Here is a 16,512-nt window from a genome sequence, read left to right as displayed (position 1 = left end):
CATGCCCTCGCAGTAGTCTTGGAACACAGCGCTCGTGAATTGCGTGCCGTTGTCGGTGATGATGCCATTGGGCACGCCGAACCGGCACACGATGCCCTTGAAGAATTTGATGGCCGCCTGAGCGGTCACCTTCCGCACTGGTTCCACTTCCACCCACTTGGAGAACTTGTCGATGGCCACAAGCAAATACTCGTAGCCACCAACCGCTCTCGGCAATTTGCTGACGATGTCCAGCCCCCAGACCACGAACGGCCAGGAGGATAGAATGACTTGCAGGGCCTACGCCGGCTGGTTACTCTTCTTCACGTGGAACTAGCACGCCTCGCATGTCTTGACTAGCTGCTCAGCATCGGCTAGCGCTGTAGGCCAGTAGAAGCTGTGTCTGAAGGCCTTGCCGGCTCAAGCCCAGGAGGCCACATGGTGTGAGCACGTGCCTCGGTGTATGTCTTCCAGAAATCCGCGCCCTTCGTCTTGGGGCACGTAGAGGAGCTTCACTCTGTTTGCACCAGCACCTTGGTCACCTTCATGTTGTTGATGATGGGTGAGACCACGAACGGCAGAACCCCTGAACCCAGCTGGCGGGCTGGGTGATCGTCGGTGCTGAAGGTGATCGGCACGTGCGACCACTTCAGCGGTTGCTGCGCCTCCATGTCCGGCAACAGTGCACACACCTCCCGGGTGAGGCGCTTCACCGCGCTATGGGATGAGAGAGCGTAAGCTCCCCCATGGATGCAGGCGACGCCACGGGGCTCTTCGAAGCCGGGCTCGTCGCCCTCGCTATAGTCGGACTCACGCTGCTCCTCAGCACGAGCCTTGTCTCGTCCCCGGGGAGGCCGCTCCCTGCCGGCACGAGCTTGGCCGCGTCCCCCTGGGCTTCTTCTCTGCCGGCGCCCCCGCCGGGAGGCTTCGGCCCCGCTCTGCGGTCGTTCGGGTAATCCCGGAAAAGATGCCTGATATCCCCGCAGTTGAAGCAGGCACCGGCCGCTCGGCGCTCCTCGTAGCGCTGCTCGCGCCTCTGCTTGATACCCTGCAGGATGCGGCAATCCTGCGCGTCGTGGGTGGTGTTGGCATGGATGGGGCAGCGAGGCGCGTCACCCGGCTTGCCGCCAGACCCGACAGCGGGCGAGGCCTTTTTCGCAGGCCTCAAGGTAGCCCCCGACTCCGCGGTGAGGACTTGCTTCCCGTTGCGCTTCCGGGAACCCTTATTCTGCGAGCCCTCAGCAGGTCTTGCGGCAGCCTTAGCTGCAAGTTCAGGCGCCAGGCGCCCTTCCTCGGCCATGGCACACTTCTGCGCCAAGGCGTAGAGCTCCTGCGTCGTCCGGATCCGGTGCGTGCTCAGCTTCTCCCACATCTTGGGGTCACGGACGTTGATGGTGAAGGTGTTGATGATGGCGGCAGCCTCCGCCTCTGGAATGGAGTAGGAGAGACTGGAGAAGCGGTTGACGAAACTCCGAACCGTCTCTCCCGGCTTCTGCACCATGGTGTGCAGCTCCGCCACGGTTCCCGGGCGCTTGTAGCCGCCCTGGAACGCGCTCCTTAACTGCTCGCGCAGGTCAGCCCATGAGGCTATGGATCCCGGCAGGCAGGTTGAACAACCACGTTCTCGCCGATCCTTTGAGGACCATCGGGAAACCAGTTGGCCCTGACCTTGTCGCCAGCGCAGATGGCGTTCATCCCCAACGTGTAGGTCAGAAGGAAATTCTTTGGGTTCACGGTCCCGTCATACGTCCCAAGCAATGGCGCTTGGAACTTGCGGGGCCATGTTACCCGGCGAAGCTCGCGGGTGAACGCGGTGCAGCCGTCCTCGGCGCCCATAGGAGCATCCTCCTGCTCCGCTGGACACTGGCGCTCTGCCTCACGCCGGCGCCGGCGCTCCAGGCGCTGGCTGAGGTCTTCCTGCTAGCGGGCGTTCAGGACGCCCTGCGCATCACCCCGCGTGATCATAGGTGACGAATCCGAGGACCCCAAGGGATTTTCTCCCTGCCCGGAGACGCGTGGCGCGTCTTCGCGTCCCGGGTTCTGCCCCCGGCCCGAACCGGCCGGGGCGCCCTCGCCTTGCGGCTGTTGGGCGGCGAGCGCGAGGAGCGCGTCCAGCTCTGCACCCCACGCCTCGTGCGCCGCGTGCCTTGCTACGGCTCATGGCGCACCATGACCCGCACGGCGATGATGGCTTCTGCCGGTGTTTGGGATGGAGGCAGCCGATTCACCGACCGGCTGCCCTCCGCCCTGTCCCCCGGCGCTCCCGGGTAGGTAGGCTGCGATCCCGACAGTGTCGCTCGCGACGCGGTGTGTTCGTTGCGCAGCTGCCGCTGCGCATCTTTGGCTCGCGAGTGAACTCGCTGGCCGGCACGGGCGGCGTCGTGGCCGCTCGTGCGACTGGCTCCGGCGCTGGGAGCCGGCAGCCTCCTCAGCCGGTTGTCCGCCGACGGCCGAGGAGGCAGGGGTGGCAGCTGCGACTGCTGCACCCGAGAGGGCTCAGGGTTCTCCTGACCCTGCGACGTGGGTTGTGCGTCGTGTGACCGCGTGTGCGCCATTGGGGCACCACGCGAATCGATTCGAGAGTCACCAGCCCGCTTAGGAGGCATGATGGTTGGTCCTGTCGGCGAAGAAGACGATGCCGATGTAGCTGCAGACGACAGCGTCGGCGGTCTCTGGCGAGCTATCCACACGCGCCCCCTACCTGGCGCGCCAGATGTCGTAGCCCGGGAAGTAGATACCGGGGGTGGGCGGCACCCCCTTTAGGTTCGGCAGAGGGCGTCGGGGATCGCTCCGGGATCGCTGGCGAGGCCAATGTCAAGCGTAACGGAACACAAGATCGCTTTTACCCAGGTTCGGGCCACCCTGAGGTGTAAAACCCTACGTCCTGCTTCTGTGTTTTTATTAACTGAGGAACAAGGGTTTACAGGTTGCCGGGGGAGTCCCCGGGTGCTCTCTCCTTTCTTGCTAAGGGCTACTTGCTATTTTCGGCTAAAACTAGTAAGGAACCGAACCCTTCGACCGTTGGCAACGGTCCTCTTTTTATACTCAAGGGGATACCACAGGTGCCTAGGTGCATGGGTGACAAATGGCGAGCAAAGAACTCGGGCAGCTTGACATCGCTGCGCTGGCTTGCATGCATGATGGGTAGCCCTGCAGCTAGGGCGCTACGTGCCTAGATTTATAGCGGGCCAGTCACTATGGGCTGACTAGATGGGGAATCCCCTTTCTGTCGGAGCATTAAATGCTTGCTTGCGCTTCACTCCTTGCCCTGACGAGCCCTGCGCACAGGGAACCCGCCGGGCGGCCACGTGGCGTCGATGCTCTGTTCGTTTGGTACCGTCCTTGTAGCAAGCCCCCGCGCCCAGGGACACCCTCCCCGGCAAGTGACCTTCCCGGGGAGCACCCAGACGGGAATTCTCTTGTTGCTTTCCAGGGCAACCCCCGCAGCCTGGCTAGCCCTGCCGGGCTGGTGGCTTGCCGGGCAGCTTGTGCGGTGCTGCCCGGGGCGCTATCCTTCCGGGGAGCGGGTCAGGCGATCCACGCGTCATGCGACGGTGGTACCCTGGGTGCCACTGGTGCGACAGAGGGTGTTCCCGCCATCGCCTCCCTGCCACATCACTCCACCAGGCGTCTCCAAGGCGGGGGTTGTCGCAGAGACGCGATGGTGGTGCATGCCATCAGTGCTCAGCGTCGATGGGTGCACTGCCATCGCGGCCATGCCGCATCCCTCCAACAGGCGTTTCCAAGGCAAGGGTTGCCGCGGAGACGCTGTGGTGGTGCATGCCATCAGTGCTCAGCGCCGATGGGTGCACTACCACAGCGCCCTTGCCGCATCCCTCCAGCAGGCGTGCCAAGTGCAAAATCGTAACGTTCGACAAGAGAACGGGAAGCTAAGTATCTCACTTTGGGTCCTTAGTTTTTCCCTTCAATAACGCTGGCTTGCTGGGGTAGGTTCGGTCCCCCGTGTTGCCGGAGCGTAGAAAGGACGCTTGCGGGGTGTCGTAGCCCGGGGCTTAGACACCGGGGATGCTACGCACCCCCTTTTAGGTTCGGCAGTGGGCGTTGGGGATCGCTCCGGCGATCGCCGGCGAGGCCAATGTCAAGCGCAAAGAGGCACAAGTCCGTTTACCCAGGTTCGGGCCACCCTGAGGTGTAAAACTCTACGTCCTACTTCTGAGTTTGTATTAGCCAATGAACAAGTGCTTTACAGATTGTCGAGGGAGTTCCCGGGCGCTCTCTCCTTTTCTGCTAAGTGGCTACTTGCTATTTCTGGGCTAAAACTAGTAAGAACCGAACCGAATCCCTTGACCGTTAGCGTTGGTCCTCCTTTTATACTCAAGGGGATACCACAGGTGCCTCGGTGCATGGGGGACAAGTGTCGAGCAAAGACCCTAGGCAGCTTCCCCTCGCTGCGCTGGCATGCATGCATGGCAGAAAAGCACTGTACCTGGGGCGGTACGTGCCTTGGATTCACTGAGAGACACTCACTGTGGGCTGACTTGACAGGGAACCACCCTCCTGTCGGAGCATTTAATGCTTGCTTGTGCCATGCTCCACGCCCTGACCAGCCTTGCTCGAGGGGAGCCTGCCGGGCGGCCACGTGGGGTCAATGCCCTGTCTGCTGGGTACCGACCCTGTGGTAAGTGCCTGCGCCAGGGAGCACTCTCCCGGCAAGTGACCTTCCCGGGGGGCGCCCTGACGGAGATTCCCTTGTTGCCTTACAGGGTGACCCCCGCAGCCCGGCTATCCTGCCGGGCCGATTACTTCCCGGGCAGCTCGGGCAGTGCTGCCCAGGGTGCTGCCCTTGCCGGGGGCAAGTGAGGCAACCCACGCGTTAAGCAACTGTGGTACCCCGGGTGCCACTGGTGCGACATGGTGTGAGGACGCCCCCCACACGTGGCTCGCGGGTCCGTCCCGGAGGCATGCGCGCTGGGGTAGATAACCCATGGGCGGAGTGACTGGCCGCTACTGTTTGGCCCTAGGTCGGCACTGCGGGTCCGTCCCGGGTCCCTAGTCTGGTCAGGCATGTGGTTGGCGAGTCCCCGGGTACGCAAGGCTAAAAACACGAGAAGGACAGAGCCCTTCCCCGGCAAACTAGTCTTAGGCAGAAAAGCAAGTAAAAATAACATTGGATATATTTATATTGAAGCTTAGTCAAAACAAGTTGATAGATAACACTGGCGATAACAAGGGAAGCTAACATAAAAAGTACTAAGGCGCCTCGCGCCGTTTGCAGGAAAACACAAAGAAAAAGAAAAGGAAAAGGAAAAGGAAAAGGAACTACGCGGGAGGAGCTCCCGGGGCGGCTGCATTGGTGTCAGGGGCGTCCTTGGCATCGGGGGCTTCTCCGGCAACCTCCTCAGCAGCGGCTTCGTCGCCGTCGACCTTGCCCTGCATTCGAGCCACCATCTCATCCACGACGCTCTGCACCGCCTCCCGATGAGTCTTGGCCTCTTCCTCGTCCGACCAGGCGTCGAAGACCGACTCGAACGGGAAGTCAGGGTGGGCGGAGTGGACCTGGGCAAGGATCTGCCCGGCAACCTGCTCGGCCGCAAGGCCGACTTGCCGGTCGCCGAAGGCTGTGACGCAAGTTTGGAGGCCGCCCAGCCGGCCGACGAAATCCGCGAAGAACGAAGTGTAGCTCCCCAGATCCGCCCCACCAAAGGTAGCCACAGGGATGTCGAATCCCCGCAGCGCTTCCACCGCTGAGTCGGCCAGCTTCTTCAGCTTGGCCACCTCCCCCGCCCTGCGGGCCCGCAGCTTGGTTCACGTGCCACGAGCCTCTTGGGCCTGCAGCTTATGCTCGCGGCACTCGGACTTCAGCCAACCGATCTCTGACGCTTTCTTTTTGTTGTCGTCGTCGATCAGTCGGAGCTCCTGTCGCACCGCGTCGAGTTTGCCCTCAAGGGACGAGCTGGCGTCTTGGGCGGCCTTGAGCTGCCCTGCAAGATCGCGCTCCCGGGAGCGGGCCTGCTCCTACAGCTCCTTCTCCAGGCACGCTGAAGCCTCGGCTGCTGCTGCTGCCGTCGCCTCCAGCTCTCTGACCTCGTGGCGGAGGCGCTGGATCTCCAGGGAGTAGCCGGACAACAGGTCCGTCTTCTCCCAGAGGCGCCCCGGAACGAGTCCAGAGCCGCCTGGTGCTCCTCCTCCCTCTTGGCATGTGAGGCCTTCACCTGCTCGAGCTCCCGCTGGTGCTCTTGCTGGAGGTCCCACAGCTGCTGGAGGACCTGCGCCTCCGGCACACCTTGCACGGCAGGCGCTGACCTGGCTTGCCATGCCTGCTGGACCTCCTCCTGGAGCCGCCATAGCTCGGTTCGCTGCTCCTCCACCTCCCGTCGCGCCACGCCCAGCTCCGCCACCATGCGGGCATGGTGCCGTTGCGCGTCATTCAGGAAATCGACAAACATCCGATGTTGCAGCTGGATGTTGTCGATCTCCTGGTGCCCCTGCTGGAACACGCTGGGGTCGAAGGTGATCCGACCCCAGGTCCGCCCGAGGCTCCCCTGCCCCCAGGCTGAAGGTTGGTCCAGCGGAGGAGGACCCCGCCGCGACCGTTTGCAATCCCGAGGGCGCATCGGGATTTAGAGGCGCGCCCCCGGCATGGCCGAGCCCCGCTACTCCCTGCTCATCCGAAGGGGCGAGCTGGCGGCTCGAGGGCTTCTCCAAAGTGTCGCCACCCGCCCCGGCTGGCGGGGGCTGCTCTGCACCGCCTGCCTCAGATGGCGCCCCCTGCGAGGCGTCACCTGCGGCAGCGGCCACGTCCTCGGTTGACGCCGTGGCCAGTTGCTGAAGGGCTCCGGCGGGAGCAGTCTCCGTCGGAGCATCTTCATCGACCTCGCCCATGAGGTCGATGACCCGCACCTCGATAGGTGCGGGCGCAGCGGGCACCCCTCCGGCAGCTGCACAAGTGAAGCTTGCATCAAACATAAAGATTGACACAAATTGCAAGGGAAAAACTCGAACCTGCGCGTATGTGCCGCCGGGTCGGTGCCCTGCGAGCTCGAGTCGGGGACCCTTGGGTCCCCTGCAGCAGCTGCCGCCGCCACAACCGCCGCGTCAGAGGCGTCTTGGTCGTCGCCGCCCGAAGCCAGGCGAGGCTTCTTGGTTGGGGTAGCCGGCGACACGCTGGTCTGCCCCCTCTTCCTTGACGAACTGGAAAACGAAGAAACAAGTTAGCAAGGCACAGAATAGTTAAGCGGAGTTGAAGATGTTCGGGGTGGGATCAAACTTACCCCGACGGCCTGAGCTTGAGCACCCTGTCCGCCAGGATGCTCCTTGCCGGAGGGCCGCTCCGCACAGAGGGAGCTGCCGGAGTTGTCGGGGTGGTCGGGGCGGCTACCGCAGCTGCACCACTGCCGCCGGAGACCCCAGCCCTAGCGTCGCCGCGAGGCTCCTTGTGCTGCGGGCTGGCTCCCGCCTGCTCGCCCGCTCCACCACGGACAACCTCGCTAGGGGGACATCGTCTTCTTCGTCCTCCTCCTCCTCCGGCACGACCCCGCCGGCTGCCGGGGGAGCGTCGTCGTCGCCGTCGTCGCTCAGGTCTCCTCCGACCCGCAGTGAAGAGTCGTCGGAGTCCGAGCCCTCCGCCTCGGCGGGCGCCTGGCCTTGGCCCCCTTTCCCTGAGCCGGCGGCCGGCCCCTTGCCCTTATGGGGCCTGGGCTGCGGGGGGGAAGGTTGCGCCGAGGGATCCTCCATGATCCCCCACTCATCGCAGAGTGGGAGATCCTGGGCTCCCAGGTTCGGGATCCCGGCGTGAAGTGCGTGCGCTCTGGGCCGGAGCAACCGGCAAGGTTCGTCCTCGCCGGTGATGCCCTTCACCTAGAACTGCACCTCCTCCGGGAGCATATCTGTGCGCTGCAGTCGGGTCCGGTCGCCGGGCCCAATGTACAGCCAAGCTGGATGCGAGCGCCGCTGCAGGGGAGCCATGCGCCTCCCGATGAAGTGGCGCGCCACATCTGTGTCCGTGAGCCCGGCATCACGGAGCGCCCTGATCTTGGCGCAGATCGGGGCCAACTCCGCGTCCTTCCGGTCGCGGTGTGTCCAGTCGTTAGAGCCCTTCGGAGGCCCGAGGGGCTCCTCGTGGAACTCCTGGAGCTCGTCGGCGCGCACCCAGCACCAGTCGCTGCACCATTCGAACTCGATCTTCTTCTTCCCCAGCTCGATGAATTCTGACTTGAGCCGGTCGCGGAAGCGGAACACCACGCCCGAGGACAGAGATGTCTTCTTCTCCACCCTCGGGTAGAAGTAGTGGCGGAACAGCGCCACCGACGGCATCACCCCCACGAACGCTTCACAAAGGTGTTGAAAAACAGCCAATGTGAAGAACGAGGTGGGGTGGAGCTGCGCCATGAGGAGCCCGTAGGACTCCATGATGGCGGAGAGAAAGTATGAGTGCGGCGGCACGAACCCGGCGAGCACGAACCTCCCGAAGATCCGGAAGTAGTGCCCGTTGCGCTCCGCGCTGACGGGGAGAACCCGCGTTGGCCCATGCTCGTTGTGCTTGGTGGCCAACGCCAGGACCAGCTTTTCGACTCCCTCGTCGTTGTAGCCGGGGGAGAAGAAGGCGAACATGGCTCACATCTCATCATCTTTCCGGGCTCTGTCCGAGAGCTCCTTCTTCCCGGCCTTGTCGTGCTTGTCCCCTTTGCTGGTGCTCCACTTGGGACAGTTCTGCCCCTTGGAAGACATCAGCGGAGGAGGAGAAGGGAGTTTAGTCGGAGTGGGAGTGCGGGGAGCTTGGAGAGAGGCAATGGCAAAAGCGGAAGGCAATGGGGAGTACCCGCCGCCAGCCTTGGGTATTTATCGGGGCTGGTGGATTGCAACGGACACCCCCACAATGGGCAGCGAAGAGCCCTAAAGAACCGGAGCTTAAGAGGGGAGTGCGCGACGTGGCCTTAACTCTCTGGTGATTAAGGGAGATAAGGCACGAGATCGTGCGCCCGACCGTTTCGCTCGAAGGAGTGGGACGATAAAAGTGGCCCACGGGGCCGGGTGCCCAGGGGCTTTCCCCTTGGGGACCCACGCGTCGGATAGGGCGTAGCCCGGCAACCGACCGGGGATAGCACTTGAAGAGGCGTCAAGGTTGCCGGCCCACACCCGGGGGCTATTGTTGTACCAGCGGCCCACGGGGTCCCACTAATACTGGACGCGTGGGTCGCCTTTGACGGGGTCACACTAGGAAGGATTCCCGGGAAATAACGAGCCCGGGAAGCCTGCCTCAAGGGGACGGCCCCCAGTGAAGACAAAACTAGAGCCAAGTACGGAGCGCTCCCGGGGACCCCGACCCCGGGAATTCATAGGAACGCCACCCGGCAACTAGCAGATGCGCTATCCGGGAGGGTGCACCCCGGCAACCCGCGCTCGGGCATGCAGGCGGGACCCGCAGAACAGTGAAGACAGGACAAGACTGCGGGCGCGGTGCATTTAATGCACCGACAGGAGTCTTATCAGCAGGCCTAGTCTTGTTTAGTAAGGCTAGAACGGTCGCCCTAAGAGCTACTTTTTCTACCGTATACAGTAGGACGGGCGCTGCATGGCGTCCAGCGCGGATGAACAAATTTGTATTTCATGTGGGCATGACACGCGTCTAGCTAACGTGTCACGCTGCACACCGTGGCACCTGTGGTATCCCCTTGCATATAAAAGGAGGACCAATGCCACCAAAAAAAGGGTTCCGACTCAAGTAATTAGAGCACATCGTAGTATTCACCCAAGTAGCCAACCCAGGAACCCCTCGGGCGATCTGTACACTCTTAAACTTGTGAATATAACAAAAAGCAGCACGTAGGGTGTTACACCTCTGGGTGGCCCGAACCTGGGCAAAACTCTCGCGTTTACTCTTCGTGTCTATCGCCACGCCGGCGATCGCCGAAGCGATCACCTCGCCCTCCACCGGTGCCGGAGACCGTGCTCCGACACACTGGTAGTTTTAGAATAGTAAGCCCGGTAATTCTAATATATTTAGCAAGGCAACTTCAATCTTGCAGGGATAAATGTCTCACTGGTAGTCTTAAAACAGTAGGTCTGGTAATTCCAGTCAATTTAGCATGGTGACTTCAAGTTTCAGAATAATAGGCCTGGTAATTTAACTCTATGTTTTAGCATGTCAACTTCAACCTACAAGATGAGTTCCACACTGCGTAGTTCATGTCTACAAGGATTGTAATTTCAGAATTTTTAGCCTGACAACTTTCATCTAAAAGGATCAGTTTCATATAGGGTAGTTTCATTGCTATAGGTATGGTATTTTCAGAAGCTTTATCACGGCAACTTCAACCTGGGAAAAGTAGTTCCATACCGTTTTCTCTTGCAGCACCATTTTTTGAACCTCTCAGTCAGATCTGAAGTTTACCAGAGGTGCTTGTGTGCTTTTTTTTTCTAACTTGCAAATGTTTGCTTATGTGTGGATTTGTGTTTGATTTTACGGGGATTTGTGATGGGATTTTTTGTTTGGTCGTCATGGATGCTGCCCTTTTTTGGAGGTAAATTTTTTAAACTGGTTTCTGTAAGGGGGAGGTAACTTGGAGAAGAAGAGTGTGAGGGGATGCAGCCGATCTGGACGATCGAGGTGGAGATAATTTGGAGAAGGTGGCTTGGATCTAACGTGAAGGTCGAGCCTTCGTCTACTTTCTTTTCTCTAGATCGTTTGGGCTAGATTTTAGATCGTTTGGGCCAGCCTTTCCTGTGCCCGGCCCAACGTTTTGCTCGTGTGCTTCTGCAGGTCTAACACACGGTCGCGCGCTGGCCTTTTCAGCGCGTACGGTCGAGCTGGCACCGATCGCGCGCACGGTCGCACCGTAGTCGCGTCCATGAATAAATTCGGGATCTTCTGGATCCTACTTTTTAAAAAAAAAAAAGATCAGAACTTCAGAAGAGATCGGTGCCGTTGGTTCGGAAAATATCACGAAGTCCCCACTCCGCCACTCGAGTGTTCCAGATACGATGACAGAAAACATCAGCAAATATCAGACACTGGAGGGACCTCCTCGCAAATGGCGTCTACTAAAGCGGCAAAGCTAGCTCATTTCCTCCCATTTCCTCTGCTCCGCGCGTCTCGCCGCCGACCACACGGCAAACCCTAGCCCTACCGCCGCCGCCATGGCTGACCCGCGTATGTTCCCATCGGGATCAAACGGCCCGGACGACAGCGCCCCCGGTCGCCGGAAGTACAACCCCTACCAGGACCTCAACGTCCCCTACAGCTACAAGAGCCTCTACGACCTCCCGACGTCGCCGGAGTTCCTCTTCCAGGAGGAGTCCGCCGTGCAGCGCCGCTCCTGGGGTGAGAACCTCACCTACTACACGGGCATCGGGTACCTCTCGGGCTCCGTGGGCGGTGCCGCGCTCGGCCTCCGCGACGCCGCCGCCGGCGCGGAGCCAGGCGAGACCGCCAAGATCCGCACCAATCGCGTGCTCAACTCCTGCGGCAGCTCCGGCCGCCGCTACGGCAACAGGCTCGGGGTCATCGGCCTGATGTACGCCGGGATGGAGAGCGGCTTGGTCGCGGTGCGCGACTCCGACGACTGGATCAACAGCGTCGCCGCCGGGCTCGGCACGGGAGCGCTCTTCCGCGCCGCCAACGGGCCGCGGTCCGCCGCCGTGGCAGGCGCCGTCGGCGGGGTCCTTGCCGCCGCCGCCATGGCAGGCAAGCAGGTCGCCAAGCGATATGTGCCCGCGATATGACCACCCCGCCCGCTTAGCATCTGTCGCTCAGATCAGTGATTGAATCAATCCTTTGCCATGAATGTATTTCTGTTCGTTTGTCATTCTCCGGGTTAGCTGCTTTGTTTGAGAAGGGTTTCGCCTTCTCTGCATAATATCTGTGATGTGTTCGTCATATGTATACGATCCGAATCGGGATTTTTGACCTGTGTTGCAATATAACATCATGTTGGATGCAAGAATAACATTACATTTTTAAGGTGTTGCTGAGCAATAAGAATTAGATCCAAGTGTTCGACACTGATCTGTGATGCATCATAACATCTGATCCTTTTTTTATGCACACAAAGCTGCAAATTTTGATTAGGGTTTCAAGCCTGTTCAATGTGTTCTTCTGCTTGTACTCTGGCATGGTTGTGTGAGTCAAGAATTTTACGAAGTTGTTCAAATTTTGATTCTGTGATTGCGCGAGCATGTCCTAGGGTTGGTCCTGCCGGTAAAGTTGGAAACGTTGTGCTGTTAATTCGGCTTCTGGCCCATTGAGCGGTTCTGCGGTCAAGCTCGGCCTGCTGTTACGTTGACAGTTTCTATTCAGGATCTAAGGCACTCCAGTGAGATGGTTATGTCATTGTGAAATCACTTCGTTTTCCGAGACAAGAAAATGCAGACATTCACCATACTCTTGCTAGAAGAATATCCTTACTGCACTGGCATCCAAAACGGGGATACAGGGCTACAGGCTATAGTGGGATTTCAATACAGATATGATCAGCAAACATAGGGAGGGGTGAATACAGATACGATGCTATGCCAAGCTCTAACGTGCCGCGTGTAGCTCAAAACTTGCTGAACCATTTCTTCTCTCTCCTGACAAAAATTGAATACTATGAACTCCAGCCTTCTGGTTTACATCTTATTCAGCAGCCAGGGGGGTGGTAGATGAAGTTGGAGGCTGTTTGATGGCCCGTTCTCGTCTATGCTTTTGGTGTATTCTAAGGGTTTAGTGGCACATCTTCTGCTGTCATCTCAGCAGCTTCTGCAGGAATGTCACCCGTGGTTAGCAATTGAGAAATTCAAAGAAAATGGCATTTGTATGTATCAAAAATGAAATACAATGAAGAGAGCATACTTGTTGTTCTGTGGAGATCAGACACAACCATCAGCCGCCTCTGCAAAATTGCTGCGATGAAAAGGAAAATAGAGCACATGCCAAACATGACTGTGATTGGGAATGCATTCACCTGCACAAAAACATTGGTAGAAAAGCATTATTGGGATGGGTGATGATAGCTCAGTTTGTTCTAATGGAATCCTTCTTTCTTGACATACTCGGTTCGAAATGGAGTTTACATGGCCTTTTTTGTTGGTGCACCAAATTTTAGAAAAAGGAACATAATACTTGATTACTAGCACGTTTCTTTAGTTTCTGTTTGGGTTTCATATCTTTTTTTTGAAAGGAAGGTTTCATATCTAGCCTACCCCAACTTGCTTGGGGCAAAAGGCTTAGTTGTTGTTGTTGTTGTTGTTGTAGGAACATAATACTTGGAATTAAGAAGGTATCGCCACTTACATTGTAAAGCACCACACATACAAACAGGTTGAGTGGTATGCGGAAGAAATTCATGATTGTGCTTCTCGCCTCCTCTGGAATATACTGGGATCTCATCTTCATGATTGATGGCCAGAATATACCAACACATGACTCGAATATGCAGAAACCAAGGAGCTGTAGAGAGCCTCCAAATGAGATGCTGCTACCTTTCTCCGAGGAAGGTACTAAGAACTGTTGAACATAAATAGATGATGTTAAAATCTAAACTATAAGATGAAAAAGGAAAAAGGAAAGAATCTAAGATGTTACAAGTACTAGACTTACATTGGTGACAACGGGAAGGAAAAGAGTGAAAGCTGATATCGAGAACACGATCTGCATATATCCTTCAACCTTCAACTTCCGAGCTAGTAGACGAGACGCGATTGAGCTACCCAACATTGAGGAGAGCATGAATGTAGCAAATATGAAGCCATGAGGAATGTCTTCATGATTTGGGCTCAAAGCAGGAGTCCACAAGAAAACAAAAGTGTACATTGAACCCTCAAACAGTGACTGTATGGCTCCAAGCAGCGCAATCTTTTCATCTGAAATTTCATGAGAAGTCCCATCCTCAATGTTAAGTTCAAAATATTACTCTGCTATTTTCTAGGAGAAGGCAGGCTAAACCTACCAGAAGCAATGGCTTTAGCTGCAACCTTGAATTGGGCTATCAAGTCCTTGCCGTCAGATGCATCTCCATAGTTCTCACCCCATGATGATAAGATGATTGCCATGCCTATTGCCAGGAAGCAAGCAGCGGCATCAAATGGAGCAACAGGCCCCAAACCCAAGTTATCAGCCAGTAGATTTGCAAATAGCCCAGCAACAATGGCAACTAGGCCATTCCCAAGAAATATAGCCTTGGAGAATGTTATCGACAACCATTGGGGATCAAAACCTCTCTGCACAATCACAAGGTAGATATGCAGTGTCAGACAATACTAAAGCATATCTTACAAGAGGAAAATCCCCAAAGACATTAAGAAAATGGTGGAGTAGTTGATTAATCACAAAGGTACAATACTGCCATAAGCAAAATAGAACAGCGGATTGTACTGAACAGGACACGACAGAGTTCGCATGATACTTGTACGCATCAATTAATTTCTGCAGCAAATGGCTAGTTCTCAGAAGGGACATTGCCATGGCTCTTTAATTGCAGATCAGTTCTGATTTCTGACCATTTGATGGAAACAGTAGAACACCAGATCTGCCCACAGGATTAGAATCCAAATAAAATATAAATAAAAAAACATGGACAGCTGATAAGATGAGCGTAAGAGTTAATCAGTGGTAAGAGTTCAACAAGCAAATCCCAGATCCTAATGTTACTTCACTCTACCATTATAAGTGTGTTCTTATACAGACAGATCTCTTCTGTTTTTATATACCTCAGTGTCATTTTATATGCAAGTTGTCACGTACAGCAGTCAGACCACCCTAATCTATTGCTATCTATTAAATTGGAGTGGTTGGGCTCCGTAAGTCAACTTCGTTAAAATTACAATAAATATGCCATTGCCCGTTATTTTCTCTCCCTCCGTCTTGTTCACGATTACTTCGTCAAACGAGCAAGCCCAAGCCCCCCAAGCCCGATGCATGGGGCGTGCCCGCCTCTCCAAGCCCCCCAAGCCCGATGCATGGGGCGTGGCCGCCTCTGAGCAAAGCCGCCAGGCCGCCGCCTGCTTACCCTGCTCTCCCACCACCATCGCTGCCGCCAGCCGTCGGACCCCTTCCCGGCCTCCGCCAACCACCTGCGCACCCTCTTGCAGCCAATTCCAGCCACCGGAGGAAGGCACTCCCTCTACCACGGGTGTAGAGGAAGGTTGCGCTGGCGCCAAGGCTGAGCAGCAGATTTGACAGCCGCCCGTCGGCCTCCTCCGTCTGGCCGCCGCCCGTCGGCCTTCTCAAAATAAAATACGACATAATACTTGTATCGCTAGATCCGTTATCAAAAGTACTTCATAATACTTGTGATTTCATGTCATACAGACCACATCTTAACATAGTACTTTGTGGTCAAAGCCTTCTCTTAACGAAAGCTAATATGACATATTTCAAAGAACGGAGGGAGTCTATCCACAACCTACACATGAATAACGGGACGACCATCGGGTATATTCATAGGCATAAACGTTGACACATAACCTAACCATACAGGTCGGGTATACATGGGCACGCTTACTACAAAAACAAAATAGCTTGTGGTTTTGTTGACCGGTAGCAATGTACAGGTTCCATAGCAACGTACGGACACACCTGCTAGTCCATTGAAATATGTTAGCTTCTGCACACTCAACTTGCAAACTGATCTCTCTTTAAAAAGGGTAGATACTCACGCAATTACACATAATCAAAAGCAAAAAAAAGGAAGATGCCAACATAATTAATACTGAGTAGCTATGTCTTAAGGGGCAATGGAAGGGTTCATTTTAGAACGAAACCAAGCACCATGATGAACTGACGGATGGGACAGGCACGCAGATCTGGGCTACTAGTCTAGTACCTTGTTGTGCTCTGCGACGAGCCACGACTCGAACGCGGAGAAGAGCAGTGACGTTGCAATGCCTCCGAGCACGCGCCCAACCATCAGAATCCTGTACTGAGGGGAGTGCTTCGTGATGCAGCTCAGGATGTAGGTAATGCAGTAGGTGACGCACGCCCTCTTCCGCCCCCTGCGAGTGACCATCCAAAACCGTCGTCAGGGAAGGGTCTCCAACGAAATCAACGCAATTCCGCAACAGGAAAGCGGGGACGAGCAGGAGCACGCACTGCTTGTCCGCGAGGGAGCCGACGATGGTGCCGAAGAGCATGGAGGAGCCGAAGCCAGCGATGAAGAGGCGGCCGATGTCACCCTTATCGAACCCGTACTGGCTGTAGAGGTAGTACACGTACGGCCCCTGCAGCCAATCCCCAGCTGCACCGCCCCGCCCGCGCGCGCGCGATTCAGACATCAGAAAAACGCCACAAAACAAACCAGCATTGCGGTCCAGATCTGGGCGAATTAGGAAGGTGGAGGGGAGGGGTTAAGTGCGTACACATCATGAGGGAGTAGACGAGGACGTAGTTGTTCTTGAAGGAGTTGAAGGCGGTGGGGGTGGCGACGCGGTCCTTGCCGGACTTGCCGAGCTCGAGCGCCGCCACGACGGCGGAGAGGCCGCCGAAGACGAGGTAGTAGAACAACTCCATGGCCTAGGCGGGGTGGGGGGGATCGCGATTCGGGGGAGGTGGCGAATGCGATTGGGTGGGTTGTTATACGAGGCTGGACTGGACTGGAT

At 57.0% G+C, this 16,512-nt stretch overlaps 2 protein-coding genes across 2 annotated transcripts; one reads left to right on the top strand and one right to left on the bottom strand.

Moving 5' to 3' along the window:
* Positions 1–7,891: 7,891 nt before the first annotated feature.
* Positions 7,892–11,944, top strand: LOC100834727 (mitochondrial import inner membrane translocase subunit TIM23-1). Its single transcript, XM_003574160.4, has one exon. The coding sequence runs from the start codon at positions 11,077–11,079 to the stop codon at positions 11,659–11,661; it is 585 nt and encodes a 194-aa protein (XP_003574208.1). The 5' UTR covers positions 7,892–11,076; the 3' UTR covers positions 11,662–11,944.
* A 321-nt stretch (positions 11,945–12,265) lies between these two features.
* Positions 12,266–16,512, bottom strand: LOC100834420 (molybdate-anion transporter). Its single transcript, XM_003574159.4, has 8 exons — positions 16,273–16,512; positions 16,007–16,151; positions 15,741–15,909; positions 13,866–14,136; positions 13,517–13,779; positions 13,211–13,423; positions 12,770–12,881; positions 12,266–12,676 (listed from the first exon to the last, which is right to left on the bottom strand). The coding sequence occupies exons 1-8, from the start codon at positions 16,421–16,423 to the stop codon at positions 12,633–12,635; spliced, it is 1,368 nt and encodes a 455-aa protein (XP_003574207.1). The 5' UTR covers positions 16,424–16,512; the 3' UTR covers positions 12,266–12,632.

The sequence above is a fragment of the Brachypodium distachyon genome, chromosome 3 (genome assembly GCF_000005505.3).
Source record: "Brachypodium distachyon strain Bd21 chromosome 3, Brachypodium_distachyon_v3.0, whole genome shotgun sequence".
NCBI lineage: Eukaryota > Viridiplantae > Streptophyta > Magnoliopsida > Poales > Poaceae > Brachypodium > Brachypodium distachyon.
The sequence above is the reverse complement of the archived record's forward strand: the minus strand, read 5'-3'. Positions and strand labels throughout refer to the sequence as shown.

Coding starts and splice junctions, on each gene's coding strand:
- LOC100834727 (XM_003574160.4), top strand. CDS start 11,077: ATGGCTGACCCGCGTATGTTCCCATCGGGATCAAACGGCCCGGACGAC.
- LOC100834420 (XM_003574159.4), bottom strand. CDS start 16,423: ATGGAGTTGTTCTACTACCTCGTCTTCGGCGGCCTCTCCGCCGTCGTG. Junction 13,424..13,516: donor TCCTTCCCGTTGTCACCAAT/GTAAGTCTAGTA, acceptor TATGTTCAACAG/TTCTTAGTACCTTCCTCGGA. Junction 12,882..13,210: donor TATGTGTGGTGCTTTACAAT/GTAAGTGGCGAT, acceptor GTTTTTGTGCAG/GTGAATGCATTCCCAATCAC.